Consider the following 27,815-nt stretch of genomic DNA (forward strand, 5'->3'; position numbering starts at 1 on the left):
GTAGAGATAGAGAGCTACTTGGAAAATACGGCAATAGAGTTAAATCTTTATGGGCAAGATAAAGATTAATGCAAATGAAATATAAAGAATAATAAAAGTAATTATACTGCAAGCAGAATGTAAAAAGTAGTTTCTCTAATTTCAGTAAGGAGCTGTTATTTGAGTGCTATGAGGTTTTAGCCACTTTTTTTTGTGTGTGTGTGTTAGTCTAAATCCTAAAACGTAGCTAGTTTTTTTCTTTGCTCCTTTATAGATATTCTATTTCCCTGTTTTTGAGCAAAACCTCAAGGCAAACATTCATACCAAGCAGTGGACAAAGCTGACAAAAAAAGGGTGCAGAATGGGTGATAGTGCTCTTTTCAGTTACTCTGAACTGTAAGAATTTTGGGGAAATTTTACATCAAGTCAAGTAGGGGTTATTCTTAAAGCCTGAGAACATATGGTTCAACTTTTCTTGGAACACTCACCCAGATTTAAAAAAAAAACAGTCACAACGTTTATTTCAATCCCAATCTCAATTCTTAACATTTATCACTTGATACACACTGTTTTCAGTTAAAACTGATGATGAGATCCAACATGACAGAAAATGACCCTGCCTTAAAGAGTTACCACACATCAGTTTATCTACAGAACTTGTAACCTTCAAAACTGAAGGAAATTTGGGACAGTTGCAGCTCAGTTCAGCCTGCAACAAACGAATCCAGCCAAATTCTTTCACATTTGCCACACCACAATAATTCCACAGACGTTCACCAAGGCTTTGCTTATTTGAAGTTATTTACTGTGCAGTGTTTAACCCCAAGTTGTAGCACAACTAGCCAACAGACTTAAGAGCCTCTTAGTAAATGCAAAGTTATCTAAGGTGGTTTGTGCAGAAGAAGTACAAAGAATTTCAAAATATATGCCTGCTACTACTGCAAATGCAGAATATAAAGTAAAAAGTGTTTAATAACCTACAGCAAGATAGTAAAGAGTGTCCTGAGAGGGCTCTGAGCCTACAGACTCCCCCTGCAAAGCATGGTTTGCTGTCTTGGCTGTAGCTATGCCCTAAACCAGAGTCCTTCCTGCCCCTCCACCATGCATCTGTCAGACCCGTGCTGGTGTAAGACATACAGTAACCTATGGGGCACTGCTGGCAGATGAAGGTTTCTCCAAAAACAAGTGATGGAAGAAGCAACCTTCCCAGTGTGCAAGGTCAGCTTGTTCCCAGCCTTCCTATATGCTTATCCACTCGTATTAACAACTTTGAGGGGACCCTTTAGTAATCAGGTGTCCACACACTAAACACTTCCATCAGGAGTAGGACTTAAAAATTCACTAAATACAAACTAGGAGGAAGGTGCAGAAAATCAACACAGAGTCCTCAAACTCATACTTAAGAAAAACACTTATTTTTCCTAAAAAACTGTGCTACATCTCCTCAGGCCCATACAATGTGAACTACTGTATAGTTTTTTTCCTAGGGCTTGTTTACTGCTAGCAGGCCTGGTTTATGATTTTTCTACCATGCCTTTTAGATCCTTTCTTTGCCTCTTCTGTGTCTTGTGTCTTCAATGCTTTCAATAGCCTACTTCTTCCTTATCTATTTTCTGTCATTATACAAAGATTAAAGCCAATTTGATTAGGTTTCTGCAGTTCACCTGCTGCTTTTTCAAACATCTTTGTGCTTTCTTCCATGCTGTCCTTCTTGCTGGAGCTTTCTTTCACCAGCCACAAAACCTGCTTAATTTTCTTCAGCAAATCCCACCTTATGTCTTCTTCACCATGAAGTACACATAGAAACAAGAGTTGGACTGATGGTGTGTTGCAAACTGTGCCTTCCCTGCTGATCAATACAGTCTCATTGTTTCCCTCATCTGCCCATAGCCATCTGCTGTCTTTTGTTTTATACTTTTGAGTTCTTCAGGGCAGGAATTATCTTTTTGCCCTATATTCCTATACAATAAAACATTTTAATCACAGTTCAGGATTAAGGCTGCGAGATAACATGATAATACAAACAAATTATACCAAGGGAAAATTTGCCCCAAGTTTTTTGCAGGTTTTTTGGATGGGTTTTTTTGGTTTTTTGGGTTTGTTTTGTTTTGTTTTGTTTTTTAATTGAAATCTAAGACTTAGAAATATGAGGTGGTTCAGGAAAAACATCAATGATTCCACTGTTTTTTCAATGCCTCTGACAAAGGTTTAGAATAGCAGTAGGTGAGAATATTAATTCTAGTCTTTTAATATAGGGCTGGATCAGGCTCGGCAGGTCTGACAGCCTGTCTCCATTGTAACTCCTCCTAAAGGCAGGAAAAGGATTCTCACGGGAAATGAATCAGCCCCTACGGAGCCCACGAGGCAGCGTGCAAGAGGAGTTGTGCTACTGCCTGGCAAGATTGGTGGCTCAGATATAGGACCACATAGTGACATTTTTAACATAATCCCTAACAGAAATACGGTCTATCTTCCCGATTATTTTTATTTTAGGGTGAAGGTCGCAAAAGTCAGAGGGCTGACACGCTAAACGAGGTCATAATAAGAGAAAATCCAAGATTATTTCCACAGAGATCATGGTTCAGGGAGACTGCTGTGAACCACAAATGCAAAATTATGAATATTACAAAGCATGTATTTGTGTGCAAGAGGCCTAAATTTCAGTTTCCGCTGAGAATCCTCATTCCAGGGGTTTCTTGGTGCCTACATGCTCGCTTACGAGACTGTGATATGAGAGGGGAATTATTTTATCTTGCACTGAACAGGGAAGGTGTCAGAATTTGCCCGTGGTTTCAGAGCCCAGCTCCAGCAGGCACTACCTGACTCAGCTCACAAACTAGAGCCACAGCATCAAATTTCCCAACCCACTTAATTTGAAAGCCTGCCAAGATAGGTGAAAGACCTTATAAATATGTAAAGCAGGAAGTTCAGATTACACAGTGATGTAAATTCCCAGTGATTGATGCCCTTTTAAAAACAATAAAAATCCTCGAGAAACTACAATGTTGGTGAATGTGCTTCCCTCCCGATGCTGTCTGGCGGTGCCGTGCGGAGTTTGGCTGATGTATTGTACTTTTCGTGCGGATTTTATTTTGGATTTCTACCACTTCCTGGAGGCCAGGGGGAGGCACAGTGGGAGGAACCAAAAAACTCGGTGCCACAGCCATTTTGTTTGTGGGCAGCATGGTAGAATTCTGTCAGTCAGTATAAGGAGGGGTTTTTAAAACAGTATTTATGGAAAAACTATTCTTGCCGTAACGGATGTATCTGTTGAATTTAGTGTTAATTTAGTCCTTTCATAAGGTAGGTATTTATAATTGTAAGTAAATTGAGTATTTGTTGGGATTCAAGCCTCCCCACTTTCCAGGAATCATGGATTTTGTTTCAGGCATGACTGGGTCTTTCAGATGCTGCGAGGCTGCCGGAGCCCGGCGGGGCGGGGGTGCGGGGGTGCCGCGGGGGGAGGCCGAGGGATGCGCCGGGCAGCACAAACTTGCTGCGGGGTTCGGAGTGGGGGCGGGGGCGGGGGGAGGGACGGAGGGAAAACGGCGAAGTCTTGGAATTATTTTGTCCAACTGTCTTTCTTTATTAATTCTCAAGAGGCAGCTGCTCTCTCCGAGGGGAGGATGAGGCGTGGGGTTGTGCGGGGCGAGCCGTAGTTTTGCAGTGTCACCGAAAACCAGCGCTAGACTTTGGTCCTGTGTGTTCCAGAGGCGGGTGTAAAATGGCACACTGCATTTTTCCAGGCGGCGGCGGGGGGAGCGGGGGGCGGGCGGGGGCGCCGCTGCCCGCGGAGCCCATCGAGCCAACGCCAGCCCCGGCAAAGTTGTGACCCCGGCGGCACCGGGTCCCCCGCCCCGGCTGCGGCCGCCCGCCGGCATCGCCCGCCGACCCTCGGGAAGCCGCCTCCTTCCTCGCCCGGCGATCCTGGCGGGGTGACGGGGAGGGGGAGGAAAGAAGAGAGGGAGGAGGGAAAAAAAAAATGGAAAGAAAAGAAAAGTCTCACTTTCTGCATTTGCGAAATATTTTAAGGATGTTCGGGAAGCCCTTTGCAGCATGGAGGTGGCTGGTTGTAGGAGAGCGAGTATGCAGTCCATATTGTTACAGCCCTTTTGCAAGGGCTGCCTTCTTCGAAGGTAAGTTTGTGGTTTTAACCAAAAATATTCTTTTCTGCGGGTTTTTGGCGTGTATTAGTGCTGTGGAGGATTTTCGTTGTGTTGATGAACAAAACGTAGTCTTGTATTTTTCATAGCTTTGATCTCATGTGAATCCCACCCAACGGTGTCTCCTTAATAGCGACAATTACTGAAGTCAGTTTTGTTTCCTCTTTAAAATTTTATACACGCGAAGATTAAAAACAGTTTAACTTCAGTTTAGGAGTATAAGAACTCAAATATTTTCCAGATGGACTTGGTTTTGCTTTTTTTTTTTTTTTTTTTTTTTTTTTTTTTTTTTGGTTCTGCCTTTTTGTTGGGGCGGGGGGGCAGAGGGGGAATTCTTTACCGAGTAATAAACGGATCCAGGAGCAAATATGTGACTGTCTATATAAATATAATGCAGCTCTCGTGCATAAAGAAGCATATTGTGTTGCTACTGTATGGTCTGGTGGTAGCTAAAAGAGTTTACAATGCCATTTGTGATGGCTCTTGATGGATTACTTTGGTCTAAAGTAAGGGGGAAAACTGCCCTTGGTATGGTGAAGGTGGAGATGGACATAAGAGGGTTTATATTAAGTTATGTCTCTTACTAAACAGTGACCTTTTTATTTACAAATTCCAGCTCTTGTGATAATTAGATTAAAGCATTAGTTATATAAAGGTTCTTATTTCCCCACACTTCACTTAGATGTATTGGTGTTAGGTTGTTTGTTCTTTTTTTTTTTGGGGGGGGGGGGGGAAGGAAGGGGGTTGAGTGGTTTGTTTGGCCTTTTTCTTCCAAGAAGGTACATTTGGGAGACATTTTGTAAATTTTAGCATTTTTCTAGGCGCTTTCTTTTTTTTTTTTTTTCCTTTTTTTTCTTTTTTTTTTTTTTTTTTTTTTTTTTTTTTTTTTTTTTCACCCGGTGGGAGATCTTTTTTGTTTTGCATTGCTCTGTGCTGGTGGCGCTGTGGGGCTCCGAAACAATTCGTGTCCCCGGCTCTAAAGGGGGAGGGGGCCGGAGGGAGAAAGGTGGGGCACGGGTTGATCTATTGTATCTTTTCCTTTTCTCTGTATCAAAAGTAACAGCAAATTAGTTAGAATGACGATGAAATTGTATCTCTAGAAAATTGTAGTGTCGCATGAACTACGGCCCGGCAGAGGCATGACCTCACCCTTTCGCTGGTTTGTGTAATGAAGCAGATCCTTAATTTGTTGTTTTGTTGTTGTTTTTTTTTTTCAATCCTGTACCTAGGGTCCAGTTTTTCTCAGTAATGAGATTTTCGATCCCACCCCCAAAATGATTTTACAGTGGTTGCAGATGAAAGATTTTAAAATTATTTTTTGCAGCCAATATGGCAGGCTTTGGTACACACTTATTGTGCAACTAGTCCATTGTTTGCTTGTTGTGAAGTTAAAGGTTCCATCCACGGCTGGTTATCAAGCCCTAAGGTCCCCCTCGCTCTCGTGCTTGCATATGCAATTCTCCTGATGGGGTCTATAGGAGTTTGGGTTGGGTATGAAGGTGGGGTTGAAAAGAAGAGAAAACCTAATGTAGTACTTCAGATTGTAAGAGGATTCACCTGAGGTGGGTGGGTTATTTCCTTCCTGTTGCTAAGTGGATCATTCATTTTACATGTCTTTATACATAGATACATGTTAATGTGTGTTGTTCTCTTTTGTTACAACCTACAGATCACCTCGGTTCTAAGAGCAAAAGGATTAGAAGGCTTTCTGCTAACATCCATATTAGGTGTAAGAAAACAGAAGTGATTAATGTTCTAAGATGGGTGGGAAGACATAGTCAAGCCCATGATCAGAGCATATATTGGAAACTCAACAGGTTCAGGAACAAATTTGACATTAAATTTAACACATTTTTAAGGAATCTATGTGTCTGTTATTTTGGAATGATAAAAGCTGATAATTTTAAGAGGCTTTTGCATCTATTTTACATTTCAATGTCTTCAGTATTCTCAAAGAATAAATTTGACAAATACTAGGCAGTTTAAAACAGTCTCTAAACTTCTTGTGAATGTTTAAATCTTCCATAATGCATTTAGATATTGGTTCAAAGAGTTTGCTCATTAAGTTAATTAGTTTTATGGAAACTGATATACAACTTCAGTAGATCTCTGTAATGGTCTCTTATTCATTATCCTTTTTTAAAAGAAGGTAAATTTTGCTTCAGTCTTAGGTAAAATACATCTTGCAACCCCCTACCAGCAACAAACGTATATCCAAGAGATCACACAGCTTTTATCATCTCTGCTTTGTCAGACAAGATCTGCTTTTATGGATTCTGGAGCAGGGATCTGGTGGCCTATGACAGTGCAGTATGACCATTACTTCTTTGGTGTCCTGGTACAACTCTTAGACTTGAGGAAAAATATCAAGACATAAACCCTCTTAGAAACTGTGGATTTTGGCCATCTTCCATTTCCATTTATGAGACCTGATCACTAGGACATAAGGTTGGAATTTTGAGCACAGATTATGCCAATAGAAGTAGTGCCAGTTGTTGAGTTTATTACAATAATTATCAATCTTAGAGAATCACTGGCTTGTTTAATTCTGATGCAACTTTTCTTTTGTGACATCACTTAGACAGTGTGCTCATCCACGGACAACAGTACAGAGCAAATGATAAACTGAGGTGCTTACTGAAGGCATTTTAATGCCCTCATTATCCTGCACCATGAAAGTGATGATTTCTTGTGGCTGCGTCCTGTGCATGCAGGCCATGAACTGATTGTTGTGATCTTGCTGCTCGGAGTCACTTCAAGCTCAGTGAAGTCAGCAAGAACATGAAATCTGAATGGAAACTTGCTTCACACTTTCTCTCCTCTCTCCCATTCAACTGAGGCTACTCTTTAACTTTGGTTGTGGTTTTGCAACTTTGAAGCTGCATCTGATGAAAGTGTTTGGTTTTACCCCCATCAAATCATAAGGTGAGAAGAGTGAAGTGCTTTTCTTCTGCAATTCAGTGGTTCTCACACTTATCTCCTGCTTTCTTTTTGAGCCACTGTGGTGACAATAAGAAGTAAGAAGTGTTTAAGACTCTGCATCCTCTCAAAGCTAGCAACTAATTTACCTTTTGCATCCTCTGCAGAAATGCCTGGAAGAGTAATTTCTGTGGGGTGGTTCAATCTTTATTGTGCTTTCCCCATTTACTCCTGCTGAAATACCAGTATGTGGAATTCCAGGACTTAAAGCATAAGAACTTGTGGGGGTTTTTTTGGTGGGTTTCTTAATTTTCTGCCTTACATGTACCTCCATTTCTAAGGTGTCAAAACTAACGTATTTTTCTCCTAACACAGTTTCCCTTTTACCTAGGAAGTCTATACAGAGTCCAGACACCTTTGAAAGATATTTGGGTCTCTTGGCTTAAAAGTATCTAAGTATGGGATTGTACTAATAACTAATCTTTTTCAAGAGTTTAATTCAACCTGGCTGACCAAAATGTTCTTTGTGCCTTGGTGAGATTCCTCTCGCTAATATTACTAGTATTATGTACTGAAGTAAGAGTCACAGTAAAAATGGCTCTCTAAAATGGTCAATAGTTGTTAACCCAAGATGTGTAGATCCCAGGCAGATATAACCAGCTTCCAAAGTTAACCAAAATACTGCGCAAACAGTTCCTCAGAAGTGGGTTGGTGGTGTAGAAGAACGTTGCTTGGGGCTAAGCTCAAACAAAAGCCATACCCCCTGCTTCATTGACTCATGTGTTGTGCTCCCCAGTTTCCTGCGCTGATAACATACCTTGGTGCCTGGGACTCCTGTCTGTTATCTTTTGAAGGCTCTAAAGTGTTCATTGTGTCCTTGATCCAACAGGATTTCAAGGGGGCTATCTCTTGGACACCTTGTGACATAATCTCACCTTTCTTATTTCATAACTTTGCTAGCTGTACTTCTCCACATCATACTTGTCAGCATCAACTTGTAGCAATGAATAATTAGTTTAAAACTTGCTTCAAGGATCACCTGTTTCACAGAGGTGAACAAAGGACAATATATTACATGCCTGCTTCAGACTCATCTTCTACAAAGTTAGGTCTGTCCACATCTCTTCCAGACTGATATTTGCATGACCTTTCAGTGTTATGAAATTATCTGCTCTAAATCCTATATGCCAGATGAACTGCTGTAGCTAGCACATCCTTCCACTTTTTAGCATTCTTCATATTTTTCCTCTCTTAGCAAATGGCACACAAAGTTAATTTGTGTTGCAGTGAAGAGACAAGATTTTAAATTGTTTAATGAATATACAGGGAGAGGGAATGTCAGTGCTTTGAAATATAACTCCTGTGTTGCCGTTGTGAGCAACAAAATATGCCGTGGACAGATGTGACCACACACCAGTGGCTTCAGGTCCTGTGGGCTTCTTTAAACCCTTTACTAAGTCACATCTCCAGTTAATTGTGTTACCACTGGACTATTCAGGAGCAAGATAATACCAGTATTATAAACTTCCTTAATAGGAAGGTTTGTTCATCAGTTCTCTATGAATAGTAGCTAGAGCCTGAAATTGGTGGTCAGAAGGTATTGCAGTGCTTAAAAAGTCAGTACATTTGCTAAAAATTATTCTCTGCTTATCTCCCAATATAAACAACATAGATGGGAATTGTCAAATAACATGTGAGTCCTTGTTTTCACTACTTGTGCAGCAAGTTGGGATGCTGTTGTGGAGCTCCTGGATGGTGAATGGAAAGTTGCTCAGAGCCAACCAGCAACATACAACAGAAAACAGTAGTTACAGATGCAATATCTATTGCTTTGAGCCCCAGTAAAACTAGCAAGAGCTCTAAATGTAGTCCATGGGAATTCCAGCTAGGAGCAAATGACTGAAAATGGGGGATGCTGACTTGTTATCTTATGTTGTTGAGCAGAACCTGGATCACTGTTTCTAGGGAATAGGAAAAAGATGAGTAAGATTTCACAATGCACTGAGAACCGGGATTTCCAGAGGAAGAGAGAAAAGGTGGGGTTTGATCCCAGGACTCCTCAGGACTGCCTCATGGATTTTAGTCAATAATGTTTAAATGTAAAATGTAGGAATTCCAGGGAACAGTGAGCAGATTTGTTCTTCCCAGGGCAGTCTTCCTTTTGTAATGTTCCATTTTGGTTTTTCCTTGGGTTAGAGATCTGGGAAATGGGCCTGTAAGGTGGTATTAACTCTCATTTCCCTGGATTTACAGTAAGTTGGGCTTCTGAGTGACTCAGAATCCCTGTATTGTATATGTTCATGTAGAACTTCTTTCTTTCACTTGCCTTTAGACAAGTATTGTTAAATCTGTAATCCTCAGTGGAAAGAAAGAGATCAAGTAAATCATAACTTTAAAAAATGACAAAAGGACTCCAACAACAGCAAAAACAACAAACAAACAAACACAACCAAATTTTGGATGTCTGCTGTGATAAGAACTGTATCTTAAATTTAACTGAGTATCTTGATCAGGTCTCCATCTGCCTCCTGTTCAGATATGAATGCCCTCACTTAATCAGAGATATCCCATGCCCCTGAGTTTGCTAATACTGACCTGTGCATTATTTAGGTAATGAAAAGTTAGTTCTTAATACTCACTCTCCTTCAGAGCCTTGAGAAAATGACTAAATGGAGGTAAGATCTTTGGCCTCACAGGGGCATGCATCTGGAATATTCATTAATACAAATAAGAGTGAGCTTTTTATGTTTGTTCAAGCAGACTTAAAAATCAGGTGACTCAGATCTGAGGATTTCAAGGCAGCCCTTTCTATCCCTTACTATAGAATCTTGGTGCTGCCACAACCTGATCACTAAAAGGATAACTTCTTGAAAGTGTCCTTTCACCTGACAGTTTTTCATCTGTAACCCCAGGGGTAGATAGGGCATGTTTTCTGGCTGGATTTATTGAAAAGATTTTTTTGTTTCTCAAGAAAATTTAAAATTAAATTTAAAAGGTTATAATTCAGAGCAGCTGTGTTATTTCTCATGGTCTTAAAAGTATCCACACAAGGCAGAACATCTTGATGTCTTTAGCCAAAGTGCTTGTATATTCACAATTCAAGAAAAGTGCAGCAATCTGCATCTTAAGGAGAAACCAGGCTGGATAACAGAGGGGGGAAAAAACATACATCAGATAACTCTGCATAGACACTTTCTGTTTAGCCCATATCCATCTATAGTCACATAATGAATGAAGATTCCATAAGAAAGTATTCTGCTTTCCTTTGTCATCTCTGAATCAAATTCCAAGTTAAAAACTGGATGTTATGGGAATCTGTGGGATTTGGAAGGTCTAGTCAATTAGACCTCCAGATGACCTACTTAAATGTGAGAAACTGTTTTCCTTCCCATCTTTCATATTCTCGCTTAATATTTTTTTAATTAGGTTGTCTCTCTATGCTAACACCCTTCTTGAGTTGCCTATAAGTCAAAAGCTCAGCAGACTTGGCACGTGTGACCAGTGGCAGTCTGGTGCACATTAACCCCAGTGTTAATGACGGGGTCTGTTGTGTTCTCTTGGTCAGAGGAGCAGAATGTCAGAACAGCCATAAAACTGACATACTGCACAATAAGAGAATGGGAACTGAGTGCCCTTGCTGGAGATGGGCAAGGGGGTTCAAGTCTTACTTGTAACCTGAATGATTTGAGAAAACCACCTTCCATTTTGGCTCTGCTTCTCAGGTTGCCCTAACAGCAGATTTGGGGATTTCACAGGGGAGCTGAGAAGAAAATGCCAGGGATATCACAGCACCTCTGGTTTCCATTATCCCACCTACATTAGTGACAGAGAAAATAATTTTTCTTCTCATGGCAACTTCATGTTTGCATCTAGACCAAAACACTTCCCTCTCAACATCTGTCCATTTCCCACAAGTTGTTTGCATTCTTTAAATGTTGAAAAACCTCAGAAATTACATTTTCTTCAGGTTAACCCTATCAGAGTTTTAAATTTTTAAGCACCTGCTATCATTTAAAGATATATAGATAAGGATATCTCAAAACAGTCTCATCTGATCAGTTTTCTATTCAGAACTAGCCTCCTCTGCTGGATATTTACAGTCAAACTTAATTCATTAGGCCTTTTTTCCCACTAATGCAGCATTATTAATTTATGCTTTTTTAACTTTATATATAAACATTGGGTTATAAATATGATCATGATTATTTGTATCCCAGAAGACAAGCAATATTTTTATAACATTCACTTAATGCTTAATTTAGTATAAATCAAACTAGTGTGTAAAAAATCCACTTCTAAAATTGAAAGAATATTTGCATTCTTGCAAGCTAATAACAAGCTTTGGAAATCCAAAAGCTGAGTTATTTGTATTTTTTTCATTTCTTTGGAGAGATGTATTTATGTTAATTAAAGATGGTACAGCCTGTATAAGGTACTTAATAACACATTTGTATTAATTTAATGTGGAATTCAGAGTTCACTCACACTGTATGTATGTATTCCACTAACATTAAAATTAAAAAAAAAAAAAATCTAAATATATATATTAGGAACTGCCTCTTCATTCTAAGATGCAATTGTACTTTCCTGCACCAAAAGATTTCTGAAGCTAAGCTAATTCCTATCTTGGTATAAGTCACTGTTTTCCTCAGTTGTGTGAGAGAAGCAGATAACCTACTTTCATTCAGATTCGGGAACTGCAAATTAAAGCATTTGTCTTTGTTTTAGTTATATAAAGTTATATACTCATATATAAAGTTGTATAGTAACTCCACATTATTTAACATCAGCAACATAATTTTGAAGTTTGAAAATACTTGATCATACTTACCAGAAGCCCTAAAGCACTTGAAATGATTTTCCATAACTTGACTTTCAAGGCAGGTTTCTGTCTTGGAAGTGTAAGGTAAAAATCTAAAAAGTTAGAGCATGTAATAGTAAGACATTCAGGTCTTACTATTGAACAGAATTTGCTATTTTATTTGCATTTACATAGAGCCAGGCAACTAGCAGGGTAGAAGTGAAGTTTCAGAAGTCATGCAAAGGCACAGAGCCTGTGCCAAATTTACCCCTTTATCCTAGGTTGGGGTGTGAGCACTGGCAGTTGAGGCTTATGTAGTGGTGCCAGGTGTGTGTATTGGGTTTTCTGGTTTTTTGTTTGTTTTTAGCTTAATAGTCAATTGAAGGATTTGGGACAGTGTGCAGACCCATGCACAGCTATAATTTCTCTACTTCTGCTTGACTTTTCTTAGCCTTCCATCTTATACTATGCAGAATATCAAAGTTAGACATCCTTAGCTCTCTGATTGATGAACGACGAATTGTGTTGGCGGGGAATGTAGGGCTTTTATACTTGGTTGGTTGTTGTTTGTTTTGGTTTTTTTTTTTTTAATTTGGTTGTGGTTTTGCTTGCTTTTTTGTTTGTTTGCTTAGGTTTTTTGTTGTTTGTGTTAGGGTTTTTTTGCAAGCAAAGCAGAAGGGCTTTGCCCTTCTGCTGGCTCTTCTACTGGAAATAATAAAGGATCATGTGATTAAATTTACTTGACTCAGAGATTATTCATGTGTTATAATCTGATGTTTGCAAAAGTCCATGCCTAAGTCAGAGGTGGTAACCAGCCCACTCTGTTCAATTGTGTTTACCAAATGAATTGTGATTTTAGTATTATTATTATTATTGTTCTGTATGTCAGAATACAAAATGTTTTGGATAAAGATTTTTTAAAAAAACCAAAAACCCAGAGCATAAAATCAAACATTTTTTGATTTTGTTTAGTTCCCTTTTATCTTACTACTTAATCCTAAATAATTAATTTGTGAAATTACTTGCTAGTAAAGATGACTAAATTAAGAATTCAAGGTGTGTCAAGCATGGTATGTTAGAGGGGATATGTGTTAAAAAGTGAAAACATGAAGGAGAAAATCATAAGTCACTTTTAACCCTTACAATTCCTAGGACACCTGTTCTGGATCCATTAAAACTTTAACAGGGAAAGATGTATTTCAAGACAGAAGAGTCTCAGCATAATTTGTGTCTTTTTACAACCACTGTAACTAAGAGAATAACTGCTTCCACTATTATGTGTTTACCCTAAATACATAAAAACTTAAGTCTCCAAAACAAGTTATATAAAGGAAACTGATTCTTCTGCTGCTCTTCTGGCAGCACTAAAAAAACTCTATCAAATCCTTTGTGTTTTCAGATAGAGCCCATTTTACCATTTTCTTGCTTATCTGTCCAGGTGATGTTGGGACAATGATGAGTCTGTTAAATAATAATCCTAAATCATTAATTAAGTCATTAATCCTTAGTCATTAATTCCTTTTGCAGTCTTCTTAGTCCTCCTATGGACAACTGTCTCCACCACCTCTAAGAGTTTAGCTATCACTGGAAAACTAGAAATCTGGCAATAGCTTTTGCTGTTCCTCTCTTAGCTTTGTCTCTTCTCAGTAAGAGAGTTGCTGGCCAGCAGCTTTTCCTTCTCTTTTGGATATGCCTCCATGGCATATCTGTTTGAGGATGAGCTTAGTTTTCATGAGGATCTTGGACTCAACTTTTGAATATTAAAAAAAAAGCATTAAAAAAACCCCAGGTCAACAAAATTGCTGTATAAATAAATGAAGAGTTATTAGAAACAGGGTGTAAGGTAGTCACAGAGTGGAAAAAAAATTGAATATATTGATGGATACAAAAGTCAGTGTATAGGTTGGTGAAATGCAAAATGCAAACAAACCCTAATTAAAAAAAAAAAAATTTAAAAAGCTTTTTCTTTTTTTCAAGTTGAACAACTGTCTCCTAGAATTTTATATCATTAAAATTCAAAATGCTTGAGGCCAAAAGGCAACAAAAGTGACATGGTTTAACCTATATGCACGTCACGTGTAGTACCTTTGTGATGATTACTGCTAGATTGGGAGGCAATATTAACTCCATGTGCCCTAGGCTACAATTCATGGTTAAATAAATGACTGGAATTCCTTCTTGAACTCAGAGAGGTTTTAAGCCATAAAACTAAGTACCAAAATTTCTAAAAACTTGTCAAACAGTGCACAGGACTTGCAAACCAAAATAGAAGTTACATTTTTGGGCTTCACAAACCCGAGTTAGATGAGAGCACAGGAGACCCCTACCCCCCCATCTGGAGGTGCATGGATCAAGTTGTATCTTTGCCCATAACGCTCAGTCTGAATTTAGTACTTTTGAATGTATTTTGAAATGGTTAAATTTACCAGCTGCACAGCTGATACACAAAGTGCTTTCATTTTAGTTAAGCTTGTCCTTTAATTGTGATCATAAAAAGAAAAAGCCTTAAAGAAATGCCCCAAATGATTTCAGCAGTTTAAAAAGCAATAACGATAGCAATTCTAAATGTCTTTTCATTATATTTCAGTTACTTTACCTTACAACTGTAAGGTTTTTAAAACAGACACATAGCACTTAGGTTCAACAAATTAATTTATACTTAACTGATCTTTTACTGAGAGCTTGCAAAGAGTATCTTGGTCACTATACAAAACATACCAATTCTGCATTAGCTACTGTCATAGTGCAGCACTGATGTCTACACATGTAAATTATGCATTTTGGTAAAAGCTACAAAATGGAAAAAAACCTAAAATGTACCTGCATTTTCTTACTGAAAGAAAGATAAAATGGAAATATCAGTCTGGTTATGTTCCATACCTTTTCCGGTCACCATCTCTTACTGAACAGACATCAGGGCTGATGTCACATTGTTTTCAATTATCACACTTTCCATCTTACTAGCAAATTAATTTTAGGGCTAATCACCTTCTGCTACAAAATTTTTAAACACAATTCTCTTTTATTGGCAAAACATTAAAAGCTGATGAATCCAAGTGTTTCAGGCCAAAACTTTTTCTTAATGCACTGTCCTCTTTGTATCCAAACGTTATTGTCCATTCTGCTTGCTCTGCATTTTTCTCAAGCCTGTGGCAGGGTTAGAAATGCAAAGGTCAATTAAGGATAAGTTTGAATTTGATTATTCTTCCTTTATAGTTCAGGATATTTTCAGTACTTTGGTTTTCATTATGTTCATTATATATTGTTTTCCTTTCATCAGTATAAGTGGAGAGTTATACTTAATGGCCTTTTTTTTTGGCTTAGCTGCCAGGTGTTTAATTTTCATTTAATTTTTAAAGTCAAAGCTAATCTATGATGGCATATTGTGATTTTTTTTTTCTTTTTTCTCAGCACCTTATCTGTCTGCTAATTGGATAAACTAAATTATTTAGTATTTGTGGAAAAGGGGTAGATGTTTTATGGACAATTTATTTTAGGATTATATTTCTAACTAGTGTGTGTTTTAAGCTTTAGAATTAGAGTAAAAAGCAATATGCATGCCTAAACATTTGATTCTGATGTAACTACTGAAATACAAATGAATACAATGATACTTAGTTCATGTCACTCTCCTTAAAAAAAAATAAAAATCAACAAACAAGCCCCCCCCTAAAAAAAATAGTTTCATCCGCCCTAGCAGCTGTGTTCCACTGCATTACCCATTTGCAGTACAGGTAGAATTTAGCATCCCAGAGAAGTTATGAAGAAAAGTGAGTTGCAGTTTAAGCAGCTTGGGAAACCTAGTGGGTTTTGGTTTCCCAAACAGTCATGCAAATAGTTGGTTTGAATATTCTGTTAACAACTGCATCTAGAAATATTCATCTAGTGTCTAGTAGTGGCTTAAGGTTGAGGACAGTGGTGGTATTATTATTATTATTATTATTATTATTATTATTATTATTATTATTATGGTGGTGGTGGTGGTGGTGATGCGATTTTAAAAATGGCTTTTGCTTCTATTATAGATTTCTAAAATTGCTAAGCAAAATAAGATTTTTCTTTTTTTCTTTTTTTGCTATACCTATGCCGTATTTCTGAAAGTTCTGTTTCCCAAGAGTAGTATGTGATAAAGAGCAAAGTTCTGTCCACCGATTCTCGTGTGACAGTAAAAACTACAGTATTTTGCATTAAGAGTGGAGGGACGCTGAAATTCAGTCAACACACAACAATCTCGCATTTTAAATTAAACTAAGCATAACTTCGATAAGATGGCTTTGACTACAGAGCTAGAATTACTTATAAGCTGGTGCGAGAACATACACGAGCACGTAGAGCTTCTTAGCTCGACAGCTGCAGCCCCGGCCTGGCCGGAACGGAGTTTGACGCTCCTGTGGCCGCGCTGGGATGCCCTGGGGCGGCTTGTGCAGAGAGCACCGCGACGGGGCTAACTCGGCATTTCCGATCCCTCGCTTAGAGCCGAATAGTGCATCACTTTAATCGACTCATTGAGATGTAAACGAGCTTCCCTAATCAGACACGCTCAAGTGGGTTCTACCCATTGCCTGGGGTGAGCTCGCTTGAGCGGGTCACTGATAATAATTTAAGTCCACGCAAGGCTTAAACCAGTTCACGTGTCCGCACTTTGCTGCCGGACTAAGTTTCTGAAAACCTCAGAGAAACGGAGTGGAAATGCCCGGAGGTTGTGGAGGTGCCGGGTTCTTACGGTTCTTCACCGTTTTCGGGCAGGTGCCCGCGCTTCCCCTTTATTTAGCACGGACGCGAACCCGGTTCGGCGACGCGGAGAGGGACAGTGCCCGGCGGACGGCTGCGGGGCCGCGGCCGGGCCCTGAGGCAAGCGGCGCTCGCGGGACGGCCCCGCGCTCGGACCCCCCCACTCGCGGGGCGCCGCTCCGGCCGCGGCCGGGGGCATCGCAGCCCTCCCGGGTCGGGGTGAATTCAGAGCCTGGCACCGCTGTCCCGCGCTCTGGTCCCCGAGAGGCCGGAAAGGTCGGGGCCGGCACCTCCCCGCCCCTCTCGCCCAGGTTTCCCAGAGCTGTCATGGTCAGGCGCGGCTTCAGGGGAGGTTCCCCCCGGGCTGAGGAGCTGGGGGCTGCCCCAACTTCCTCACTCCGGCAAGAACGGAGCGCGGCTCCGCGGCACAGCTCGGCGGCCGGAGGGCGGAGCGGTGCCGCACACGCTGATTAAAACTCCCTTTGCTCCCGACTGCGCCCCAGATCCCTGTGCTCCGATCTGGCTTCGGTGGCTCCGAGCCTTCCCGCGCTCCCGAGCCCGCGCCGCCGTGCCCGCGCCGCGCGCGCTCCCCCCGGGCGGCGCCGTGCCCGCGCCCTGCGCGATGCAGTGTGGGAATGGCTGTGGCGCTGGGGTTGGCTGAAAGAGGCGGCCAGTCGAGGTTTAATGTCCGCCATGTTGGCCGTGGCGTATTGAGCGGAACCGGAGCGGCGGAGGAGCGGAGCCAGCGCCCAGCCCAGCCGCGCCAGCGGGCGCCGCCGGGCCCCGTGTCGGAGTGCGCCCCGCCCCGCCGGGGGAGCCTCGGTCCCTCCATGAGATCGCTCGGCGGGGTCCGGCTCTCAGCTCGGAGCGCGCTTGCTGTCGCCCCCCCCTTCCCAGCCGGAGCCGCCATCGCCGCCTAACATGAGCAAACTGTCGTTCCGGGCCCGGGCGCTGGACGCGTCCAAACCGCTGCCCGTCTTCCGCTGCGAGGACCTGCCTGACTTGGCCGAATATGCCTCCATTAACCGGGCCGTGCCGCAGATGCCCACGGGCATGGAGAAGGAAGAGGAGTCGGTACGTGAGACCCCCCCCCCCCCACCCCGGCCGGGTCCCACCATCCCCCCCGCACCCGGGCCCCCACCTTCGCCTCTGCGCAAGCACAAAATGGCCGCCATCTTCTCCCCACTCTCCCCGCCCGCCGGGAGGGGGGGGACACCCGGGGCGGGAAAACGCCGAGCCCGGCCGTCCCTCACCGCGCCCTCCCCCGGAGCTCCCTCACGGCCCTTTCGCCCCCCGTTCGTGCCCCGCGGCCGCCGGCGACCCCTCCGCGGGGCCCCGAAAGGCACAAAGGGGGTCACGTGACACAGCGGGGCGGCCGCCATTTTGTGTCTCGGTCCTTGGGCCGGGCCTGGTGCGGCAGCCGCGAGGAACAGACGGGGCCCGGCGGCGGCGCCGTGCGCGCGCTCCCCCGCCGGGGGGCGCTGCCGAGCCAGACGGCGCCGCGGGGGGCGCGCGGCGGCGAGAGCGCGCGCGGGCCCGGCCGCCCTCGGGGGAGCGGGGCCCGGTGGGGCCCGTGCCTTTTCCTTTTCCCTTGAAATAGGAAGTGGAAGGATTTATGTTTAGGTTTTTTTAAGAACCCTGCAAGTGCCATCAGACAGGCGCAGTGTAAGTGGAGTTGTGACGGTCCCCACGAAAGTCAGTTCTGAAGCACTACTCAGAGTAAGGAAATCCGTGTTGGAGGCCAAAAGTCTATCACTTCCTGCTCGGTTTTGCTGTCTCAGTGGAGGATGAAACTTTAAACCATTTTGAACTTCAGGGTCATTTAATTATTCACTCCGCACTTTCCAAGATAGGCCAAACAATCAGTAGCTGGTTTTGCTGAGGGTAAAACACTTGGTAACTGTTACTGTTGAAGGCTCTACTCTGAAGTGCTTTATTTGCAGTGTTGTAAATCTTTAATTATTTCCGTAGTATAATCAGTTCTCCCCATCTGTGCATTGGGCACAGCAAATAGGGAAGTACTGCAGAAATGCAGTTATGTAAGCAGGTTTTGAAATTTGGTGCTAAGAACAAAGGTGACACTAGCTCGGTTGGTTAGAGCAGCGTGCTGATGGTGCCGAGGTTGTGGGATCCATCCACATATGGACCATTCACTGAAGAGCTGGACTCGATGATCCTTGTGGGTCCTTTCCAACTCAGAATATTCAGTGATTCTGTTAGAGTTTCATAGTCCTGAGTTTTTCTAGTTGTCAGATTTCCATTGTCCTTTGAAGGTGACAGGCTGCTAAGTTTCTAGTTCCTAGTTCTAGATGTAGCAAACTTGGAGTTACATTTGTTTTGAGAGAGGTATCATCTTTAAATGGAGTTTCCTCTTTGTGGCACTATTGCTCTTAGATAATGGACTCAGTGAGTTTTTATGAAATGTATTCAGGCAGAAGGGTTTCAAGAGCGTAATGCATTTTGCCTGTTGTTGTCCACAGGGTAACCACTCTGTGAGTGGCTTTTTTTAACATAACTCCTTACCATTTTAACATAATTTAGTATTTCCAAGTCTTCTGCAGGTCATAAGTTACTTTACACATCTGCTAAAATGTATATTGTGAAGTGTAGTGGTTTTGTGGGATTTTTTCTTTATTTTTCTAACTGATAGGTTGGGTTTTATTGGGTTGTTGTGGTGGTGTTTGTTTTTGTGAAGATGCTTAAAACTTTAGCGTGATATTGATTGAGGAGTATTTAAGTGATAGGTAGCAGTCCTTAGGATACTTATGTTTCTTTTGGGCACAGTAAATAGATTCTGAATATGAGAGAAAGCACTTTTTATTTCCTCTTGTACCAGAATATTAAATTTTGCTGTTTGCTGTGACACTTGCTGAGTTTATCTCTCAGTTCAAGAGAGTGAGACTGCATGCTTGCATTTGTTTGTAGAAATGTCAGGTTCCTGTCTTTCTCTTTTACTGTTTGCCTGGCAGTTACAAGTTTTCAGGCTAGAAAATTACATGGGCTGTCTGTATTGTCTCCCTCCCTAAACCCAGGCATATATATCCTACTTAAGTAGTCATGGGCAAGGAAGAAATTTTTAACATTAATTATAAGACTTGTTTTTGTGTTTAATGTGATGCTTTTGTTTCCTAAATTTAGCTTTGAGGGTTAGCTCTAGGAGTAAGTAGAGACTTCCCACAGCTGGAGTTTGCTCCTGCACTTGTTTTGAATTGTGTGTACACACACAAACGCACACCCCCCAAAGAAATTTGTTCACCATCCATAAGCGCAGGTGTCCTTCTGAATCTTTTTTTTTTTTAAATAGTTGCTATTAAACTCTTGGTCCTTATTGTTTCTGCAGACTTACTAAATTTCCTTCCTTCCCTCTTGTTGCCCTAAGAAGCTTTCTCTTCAGTTTATATTAGTGTTGACAACAGAGAGCCCAATTCTCTGACTTAAGCTGGGGCAAACCTCATATGTTTAATACCCTATTGTATTCTGTTTCCCAAACTTCAGGCCATGCAGGATTTTGGAAAGTTGATCGTTTGTGTTATGTAGCTGAAGACTTGAATTGGAGGATTTTTTCCAGAAGTGATAGATGTTTTATTACAAACAGTTGGCAAAGTGTCCATAAGATTTTGGAGGAGAGGGTGTCTTCAACTAGTATGAATTAGCATTTATAACTTTTTATAAATAGAATTCTAACATTGGTTTGAGTTTTGCATAAATGTAATTTTAAATGAACCGATATTTGGAGCTAAGAGTTCTCCTCTTGACTAAATAACTTTCCCTAGGGAAAAATGCAATCAAAGAGATTTAATATTCAGGCATCGAGTCACAAGATATTTAAATGACTAATTACTGTTTTGATGCACAAAAAGGAATCTTATTTTGCTTCCCTTTCATCTTATCTTTCTTCCATCATGTTCCTACAAAGAAGTAAATAGCAAAAATAGTGCATCTTCCTTATTACAACTGGAAACTTCAGTTCAGAAATTATATTCTCTAAGTGTCTTCTGAAGGAAAAACAACCTTGCTGAGTCTCTGGGAGTTGGAAAATATGCAGTTGATCCAGGGATATAGTAACCCTTTTAAAGGAAGTGACAGCTAAGGGCCTTAAGTGGTGTTAATTCTGTAGGGTCTGCCTCGCTTGGCCATGGCTTGGCTTCAGTCAGTGGTTTTGTTAGGAGGAAAAGGACTAGTAAAAAACCTCTTTGACATGCAGACAGTGGTACTGGAGGTTACCAGCTCATCCTGTGTTCTGGTTTAGCTGCCAGGTTTCTGAGGTAAACTCATTGTGGCTGTTGCCAAGTCTGTTGCTGCACCTAAGAAACTATAAAGTATCATAAACATCTAAAAAAAAAAAAACCTTCAAAATGAATCTTCTTATGTAACACTAAACATCCCCTGTATTATTTCAAAATGCCGATTTTGAGCAAAACAGATCCTCAATGCTGTAATTTTGAGAACCGGACAACAGACCACTGTTAGTAATACAGTAAAGTAGATTTGGCTATCAAGACTGTTGATAGCTGTGAATAAGCAAGTAGGTGCAGTAGTTGTTTGTAATTTAAAAAGGACTTTTAAAAAGGTGTTGTTTTGTGTATTCTGTGGTTTACTATTTCTGAGGATGGTGTTACCTTTTTTTTTTTTTACTAGAAATTCAGATTCTAGACTGAAAGGAGACAGCTGGGAAAGCAGAGCAGAGGTAACTTTAGTTAAGCAGGATAAAAAGTGGGGAAAAAATTACAGACTGAAGCTTTTTGAACATGTTCAGTGACATTTCAGAAAGAAAGTATACTCTACAGGCATTCTAGATTTGATGGCCTCCAACCAAACCAAGGGAAATTCTACTTGTTTTCCTTGCATTTTTAAAAGGAAAGTAGAAAGAACATACTCTACATCCCTAGCCTCTAGATTCTCTTAAAAAATAGAAGTTTGGGGGCTGGGAGAGGGTGGGGTGTTGTGACATTGTGGATAATTTATAAAATACATCTTTATGGAAAATGACTATGAGTATAGTTGGATTTTCAGTTTTTTTCAAGGGAGTTTTAAAAAGGATCAAAGCCATGTGTTTGAAGGACATCATGTCAGCATTATAAGGCATTTTAAAATGTTGGGAAGTTAAAATTTCTTAGTTGAAGCAGTGCCCTAGCAAAGATTAGAATGAGCAGAGATACTTTTAATTAAGTCCCTTAGATCTGAGAAATTAATTACCTAATAATTTGTCTGTGTTGGTGACATTTCCAGAGTTAATAACGGCCCTAGGCTTGTGGGAATTATCATGGGTTTGTGGAAGGGGGTTGTTTGACTTTTTCCATGAGTGAGTTTGTTGTCCTCATGTAAATTCTGATAGTACTTTGGTCTGCTAAGGTTTTGGATATTAGTTTTGATTTTTGTCTTCTGTGTGATCAAGTTTGTATAGGTTAAATGCACTTTCTCCCTCATGTAAAGTTTTTAAAATGCCAGTGTCTCTGACATCTGGTGTTGAGGCAGGAGAGAGAGAGTGCTATTGCTTTATTGAAATATTCCTAACTCCCTCTTCTGACTGGCATCCTGGTCTGGTGATGAGCCCTTGTCCTCACCTTAGCTCTGGAGTAGCTGCTTGCTTGCCCTACTAGATTTCCGACAGCGATGCACTACATGGAGTTGTTCTCTTGTGGATCACAGTTTAAATTTAAAGCTTGATTTCTAATTTTAGTTAGTGTTGCTAGTTACAGATAGAAGAATTAAGCACCCAGAGTCCAAAATTATAATGTGTACAGCTGTTCATTCAGTTCTTACTGGTTTTCTTTGTATATGTGTCATGGTGTAACTGACAGCTTGCACAGCGGGCAAAATTCAGTCTGTATGTGTAATTATCATTTCTGGATACTGTCATACTCTCTTACCTGGTGTTTCAGCAAACTGTTGAAATAGTTTCAACTGTGCTTTTATCTCTTTAAATCCACAGTCATATTATCTTTCCTGCCCTGGTTTTGAGGATGTTTAAGAAAAGCTTATTTATTAAAATTTCATTATTAGGTGTAATTTTTCCCCTTCTTCTCCCTTCAGCATGACCTTTCAGTATTTGCTAAATGCTGTAGAAGACCCAGTGAAGATAAACTAATGTTCATTCAAATGCTTCAGAACACTTCAAACATATTCTGTAATAGGATGTATCTTAATTTAACAAAGCACTACATGGTAAATTTTCATTTACCCAGTTTGGATAGGCTCAAGGATCACATCCTGCCATGGAACTGCCTTGGGCACTGCTGGCACAGATCTCTGCTGAGCCATATCTAGACAGAAAAATGTCTTTCTCCTCCCAAATCCATACTGCAGGCATTGGGAGGCTACTATATCCAGGGTCTCTTGCTGCTGAAACTGCTGTTTTTGGCTTATCAAGGGAAAAAGTTGGTAAGGAATGTACAAAAAGTGACCCACATGTTGCCGTCTAAGCCCTAATGAATTCAAAATATGTGAAGTAAGCATGTAGCTGAGGTGTAGTGACTGTGTTAACAGGTGTATGAACAGTGTTAACTTGTATTTGGAAATTTCACTAAAGGTTCTCCAGTCTTTTTTATTACATTCCTGCCAGGTTAAGAAACTGCATTCTGTGAGTGCATCCATAGAAGCGTGTGTAATTGTGTGTGTGTGGTACTTTAAGTGTTCTTAATATAACCACTGCCTTACTGACACAGGGTTCATGGATACTGATGTATGTTCATGTACTGATGTTCATGTTAGAATCTTGTTGGGGCCATCAGAATTACATGAATGTAAAATCATAGCAGGTATGAACTGAATCATTAGTTTCCAGTCTGGGCTTGGTTTTTGTGGTTTTGATTTTTTTTTTTTTTTTTTTCCTTTGATGTGGTGTTAGGAAACTATAAAGTTTTTTGCTTATTAACAGAAGAGAATCTGTGCCCCCCACACCGAGCTGTAGAAGTCCTGAAATCTTAAGCAGAACAACTTAACTCCTTTAGTGGTCTCTTTTTAGAAAAGGACAACTGAATCATGAAAGGATTTTGAAGTAAATGGGGAGAGTAGAGGCACCTCTTATTGCATAGTCTTGGATTCACGAGTCACATAAACTGGAAGAGTATTGTTTTTTGTTTATGTTGTGTTCCCCTTTGAGCATCTTTGCTGCTCACTCATAGCAAAGGCATTAATTTTGTATGCCAGTCTAATCTTTTTTTAGTGCATAATTTTAAATACACTGAACTTGTAGATTAGGTTTCCAAGAACCTGTATGTTTGATGGGAGAGGAACACAGAAATAAGGGCTTTTTGCAGTTTTGTCTAAGGTAAGTCTACAGATACATCGGTTTGTAGCTGGAAGAGATTTTTCTGTGAGTTTATGTCATGACCTTAACTTCACTGTTCAGTTTGGTACTGAGCTTAGTTTAGTTTCAGATATACCTGTGTGAAAAAGGTTTGAAATGCTTAGACAGAGAATTTAGAGAGAAAAAATGTGGCAGCTCATGACGTGGGATTTAATTTCACGTGTAAGAGTATTAGTGATGATTTCCTGCATATTCCATCTTCAGTTACACTACAGTTTTCTGTTGGATTTGATGTTATTTAAGTTATTCTGAGCATTCATGCAAGTTAGGAAATCTGGCAGATCATGAGGAGTAGCTTCTGTAGTGATCAATTCATGCACCACCTTCAGCTGCCTGAAGAATGTTGTTAATCCTGTGATGTGAACCCACCTGTAGCAGCAGTGTTCCCTTTAAAGTCAGAGGGATGGTGCTGGCAGAGACTTTTATTACACGTTGGTGAAATTTATTTGAGTCTGGGATGAGATTGAGTAAATTTTGCTTCTGGTTTCTCTGAGATGGGCCTTCATCTATTAAGAAGATGTATTGATTATACCTTTGGGGTTTGACAACTGCCTGGAAGCTGACAGTTCTGTGTTAAAGTTGAGGAATCATGATATATGTCCTGTTGTTACACCATAGGGAAGTCAGGCACTAACTTGAAGTTGGGAGCAGGGGTCTGCCGTGGAGGTGGTGTGATAAGGCAATGTTCTATATATGCTGTCAGTTAAGCATGTGATAATGGTAAAGGTGTATGCTGTGCTCTGAAGTAATGCTGGAAATACTAAAACTTTCAGAAAATAGTGGGAGTTGGTTATGCATGTCAGAGGCTTCTCCAGGAGGTTCTGATTCTCTTTTGAAATTAAGGAGAATATGAATTGGTAGACTTCAGTTTGATTATTGTCTATAATACTAATATTGAAAGTAATTTTTCCTTTTGAAAGCAGGATAATTCAGATATTTTAAATAATCTCAATGGCATGAAGCTGTGTCAAGTAGCATTTAGAATGGATATTAGCAAAAGCTTCTTCACTCAGAGCACAGTTAGATGCTGGAACAGCTTCTCCATGGAAGTGATCACAGCACCAAACCTGACAGAGTTCGAGAAGCATCTGGACAGTGTTCTCAGGCACATTGTCTAACTCTTGGGATTGTTCTGGGCAGAGCCAGTATAGGATTTGATCCCTGGGGGTCTCTTCCAACTCTGGATATTCTGTGACTCTATTCTAGAGTTCCTCTTGAGGAAGTTGTTCACTTAAGGAAGCTGACCCAGAAAAGTTGTATGTAGACTGCTCTTACAGAATTTGTTTGATGAATGCATTCTCGGGTTATTTTTGCACTGTTGTGGACATCCCAATGATTGCACACAGAGAAGTCATGTAGCAGCAGTGACTTCCTGCACAGCAGAGTTAACTACAGTGAGACCAATTGTCCATGTTCACCCTTGAGGTTAAAAAGGTTAGGTGTACCTAGTACTCACTTAACTTGCAATGAGTGTGTTTAACAGTTGGAAGAGCTTAAAAATGTGTCTCAAATTGTTTATATTAAGCTAGGGAAAGAAGGATGCCCACAAATATAACTTTGTTAGCAGCATTTGTGAGAGCACAAGAAGTATTACAACTGGCAGGTATTTGGAGGAGAGGAGTTTGTCAGGGTCAACTGTAAATGATTTTAAAACCAGACTTGTATGGAAAGGCTTTACCTTCTGAGAATTTTCACAGCTGGCCTTAAAGAGGAGCCCCCAAATGTTATCTTCCTGACTTTGATCCATCATCTTCCAGCTTTGATCCATCATATAATGTATTTCACCTGAGGATTGGGTGTTAGTTGTATGCAGAATATGAATAATGGTAGGGACAATAGTTCAGTAACCTTAATGTTTGAGAAGCATGGTGATGTGTCCTTAGTTATCATTTTAATAGCTAACATTCTGTATTTATTCCACTAAAATTTTAGTTATTCATAGGAACTTGCCTAGTATTAATTTGCTTCAGGTAGGAAGATTATGCAATGTAGCAAGCCCTTCACTCAGCTAATCTTTTCATTGAGTAGACCACTTTGCTTGTAGCCATCACAATCATTGTGCCCTGATAATATGATTATATTCCTCAGAAATGTATATGCAATTATTTACTACTTTCTTACGGGTATTTAGTCCGAGTTTTGAATACTTCTAAGTCACTGCATTATTTTTTCAAGTTCCTGTTTTATAGGACTGAGTATGTGTTCATGTGTAGGCATCTGCTCTGCTAGAGCCTAATATTGTAATTGGCAGACCACAAGTGTATGTAATAATTTTCTACTACTTTTCCACATTGTACTTGTAAGACGAAACACTAGCTTTAGTGTCAAGGAACGCATCAAATGACTGATGTACCAGGCAGAAGATGCTGGCTGCTCCTTTGTGTCTGTAGATGTACTCTTCTGTTCAGTGAGTATGCTCTGCTCTCCCATCCACTTGTGTGTGTGTGTGTGTGTGTGTGTGTGTCTGTGTATTCTGCTTTGTGTGCTTTCATGGACTAGCCCTGTTCTGAGTAAACAGATATGTGAAGGTGAATTATATCAATTGAGGCTGGAATAAAAGTTTGAAAACTTTTTGCTCAGTCAGTTTCTTCAAGCACAGATAGATAGTTTGAGTGAGAGAGGAAATGATCCTCTTAAGGTTTAAGTACCATACTTAAAGATTGGTTTCCTTTATATTTAATCAGGAATTAAGAAATAATTGCTTTTTGAATTGGAAGCTTTCAAGAGGGTGTATTTGGAGAGGATTGCTTTCCAATATCCGTTTGAGTTTGTACTTTATATAAATTTCAAGACTTCAAGGTTCCTTCCAAGTTGTAAACAGAAATCACAGATCTTGTAGCCTGCCTGGAAGGCTTGTGAAGCTTACATTTGAAGAGAGGCATTGGTAATAAAGGCTGCCCTCTATAACATCCAGTGCCACCGTTTGTTTTCTGTTACGATTTAAGAGCTGTAGTCTTCAGGTTTTTAATTGGTCAGAGGTTCAATTCAGCAGATGGCTACTTGGAAGGTGTCAGATTGCAAAGATGAATTCTGCATAGGCTTCTTTTTCCAGATTTTCCTTTTCAGACCACAAGGATTTTGTCAGTGTGTTGTTCACACTGTAAAAGTATAAATATTGTGAATTAAAGATGCTTAGGGGAAGGGGAGGAAAGGGTGCCTGTTGTTTTTCCAAGCTATTGATCTGTAATTAGTCTCACTGAAAATGCCTTTCTTGGTGGAAGCACTTGATTTGATGTTTTTCTTTTACTCTTTGTGCCATTATCATTCTCCATGTTGCTCTGTCTATATAGTATATAACATCTTTTCTTCCAGGCATTTGCCAGGATTTCATTCTTTGAAATGCCCCTCTTGTAATACATTCTCTCGTATTTCTAAATTCTGTAGTTTTGTTCTCCTTCTTAAATTTCTTTAAACATTGATGATAAAATTGTATTTCTCATTTCCCCTGTGCCCTCATTTTTGCTTAAGAAATGAAGCTTTTCACTGTGAAGTGAGGCTGTTCCCCCCAGCCCCAATCCTGTATTAGTATTTCAGCGGGGCATGTCCTGTGTGCCTTTTTGGTAGTTGATTTTTCTCTGTACTTAAATACAAGAAAATTCTGAAAGGAGTGGCAGAAAATAGGAACTGGCTTCAGAATAAGATTTTGCAATATTGCAGTGTGATTTACAACACTTACAATTCAGTAACCTAGATCTGATAAATCTTGTAAAAAGGCTGAATTCAAGACAACTGGGTGGTTTTATTGGAAAGTTCATGAGTAAGGCTACAGGTAATGACTCTGAGTCCTGCAGAATGTTTTGTATTATGTACAGAGTCCTTTAAGCAGGTTACTTATACAGAAGTGCTGGATTTTTCAGATACTTACAGATGCAGTTACATACTCCTGCCTGGTTCTCAAGGATTTTTGGTCTTT

General features: G+C 40.5%; 1 protein-coding gene across 8 annotated transcripts in view; it reads left to right on the top strand.

The window, feature by feature from the left end:
* The first annotated feature begins 3,122 nt into the window (after nucleotides 1–3,122).
* Nucleotides 3,123–27,815, top strand: part of EPC1 (enhancer of polycomb homolog 1) — a 65,028-nt gene continuing 40,335 nt past the window's right edge. For 7 of the 8 annotated variants that reach the window (XR_009485597.1, XR_009485598.1, XM_059840390.1 and 4 more), the window contains exon 1: nucleotides 17,365–17,667. Coding sequence is in view for 5 of the 8 variants with exons in the window: in XM_059840390.1 (XP_059696373.1) it covers nucleotides 17,515–17,667 (153 nt within the window). In the remaining 3 variants the exon portion in view is untranslated. Of the gene's footprint in view, nucleotides 3,283–4,011; nucleotides 4,116–17,364; nucleotides 17,668–27,815 lie in introns of those variants that run through there. The other variant, XM_059840408.1, reaches the window with a different exon arrangement.

The sequence above is a fragment of the Haemorhous mexicanus genome, chromosome 1, assembly GCF_027477595.1.
Source record: "Haemorhous mexicanus isolate bHaeMex1 chromosome 1, bHaeMex1.pri, whole genome shotgun sequence".
Taxonomy (NCBI): domain Eukaryota; kingdom Metazoa; phylum Chordata; class Aves; order Passeriformes; family Fringillidae; genus Haemorhous; species Haemorhous mexicanus.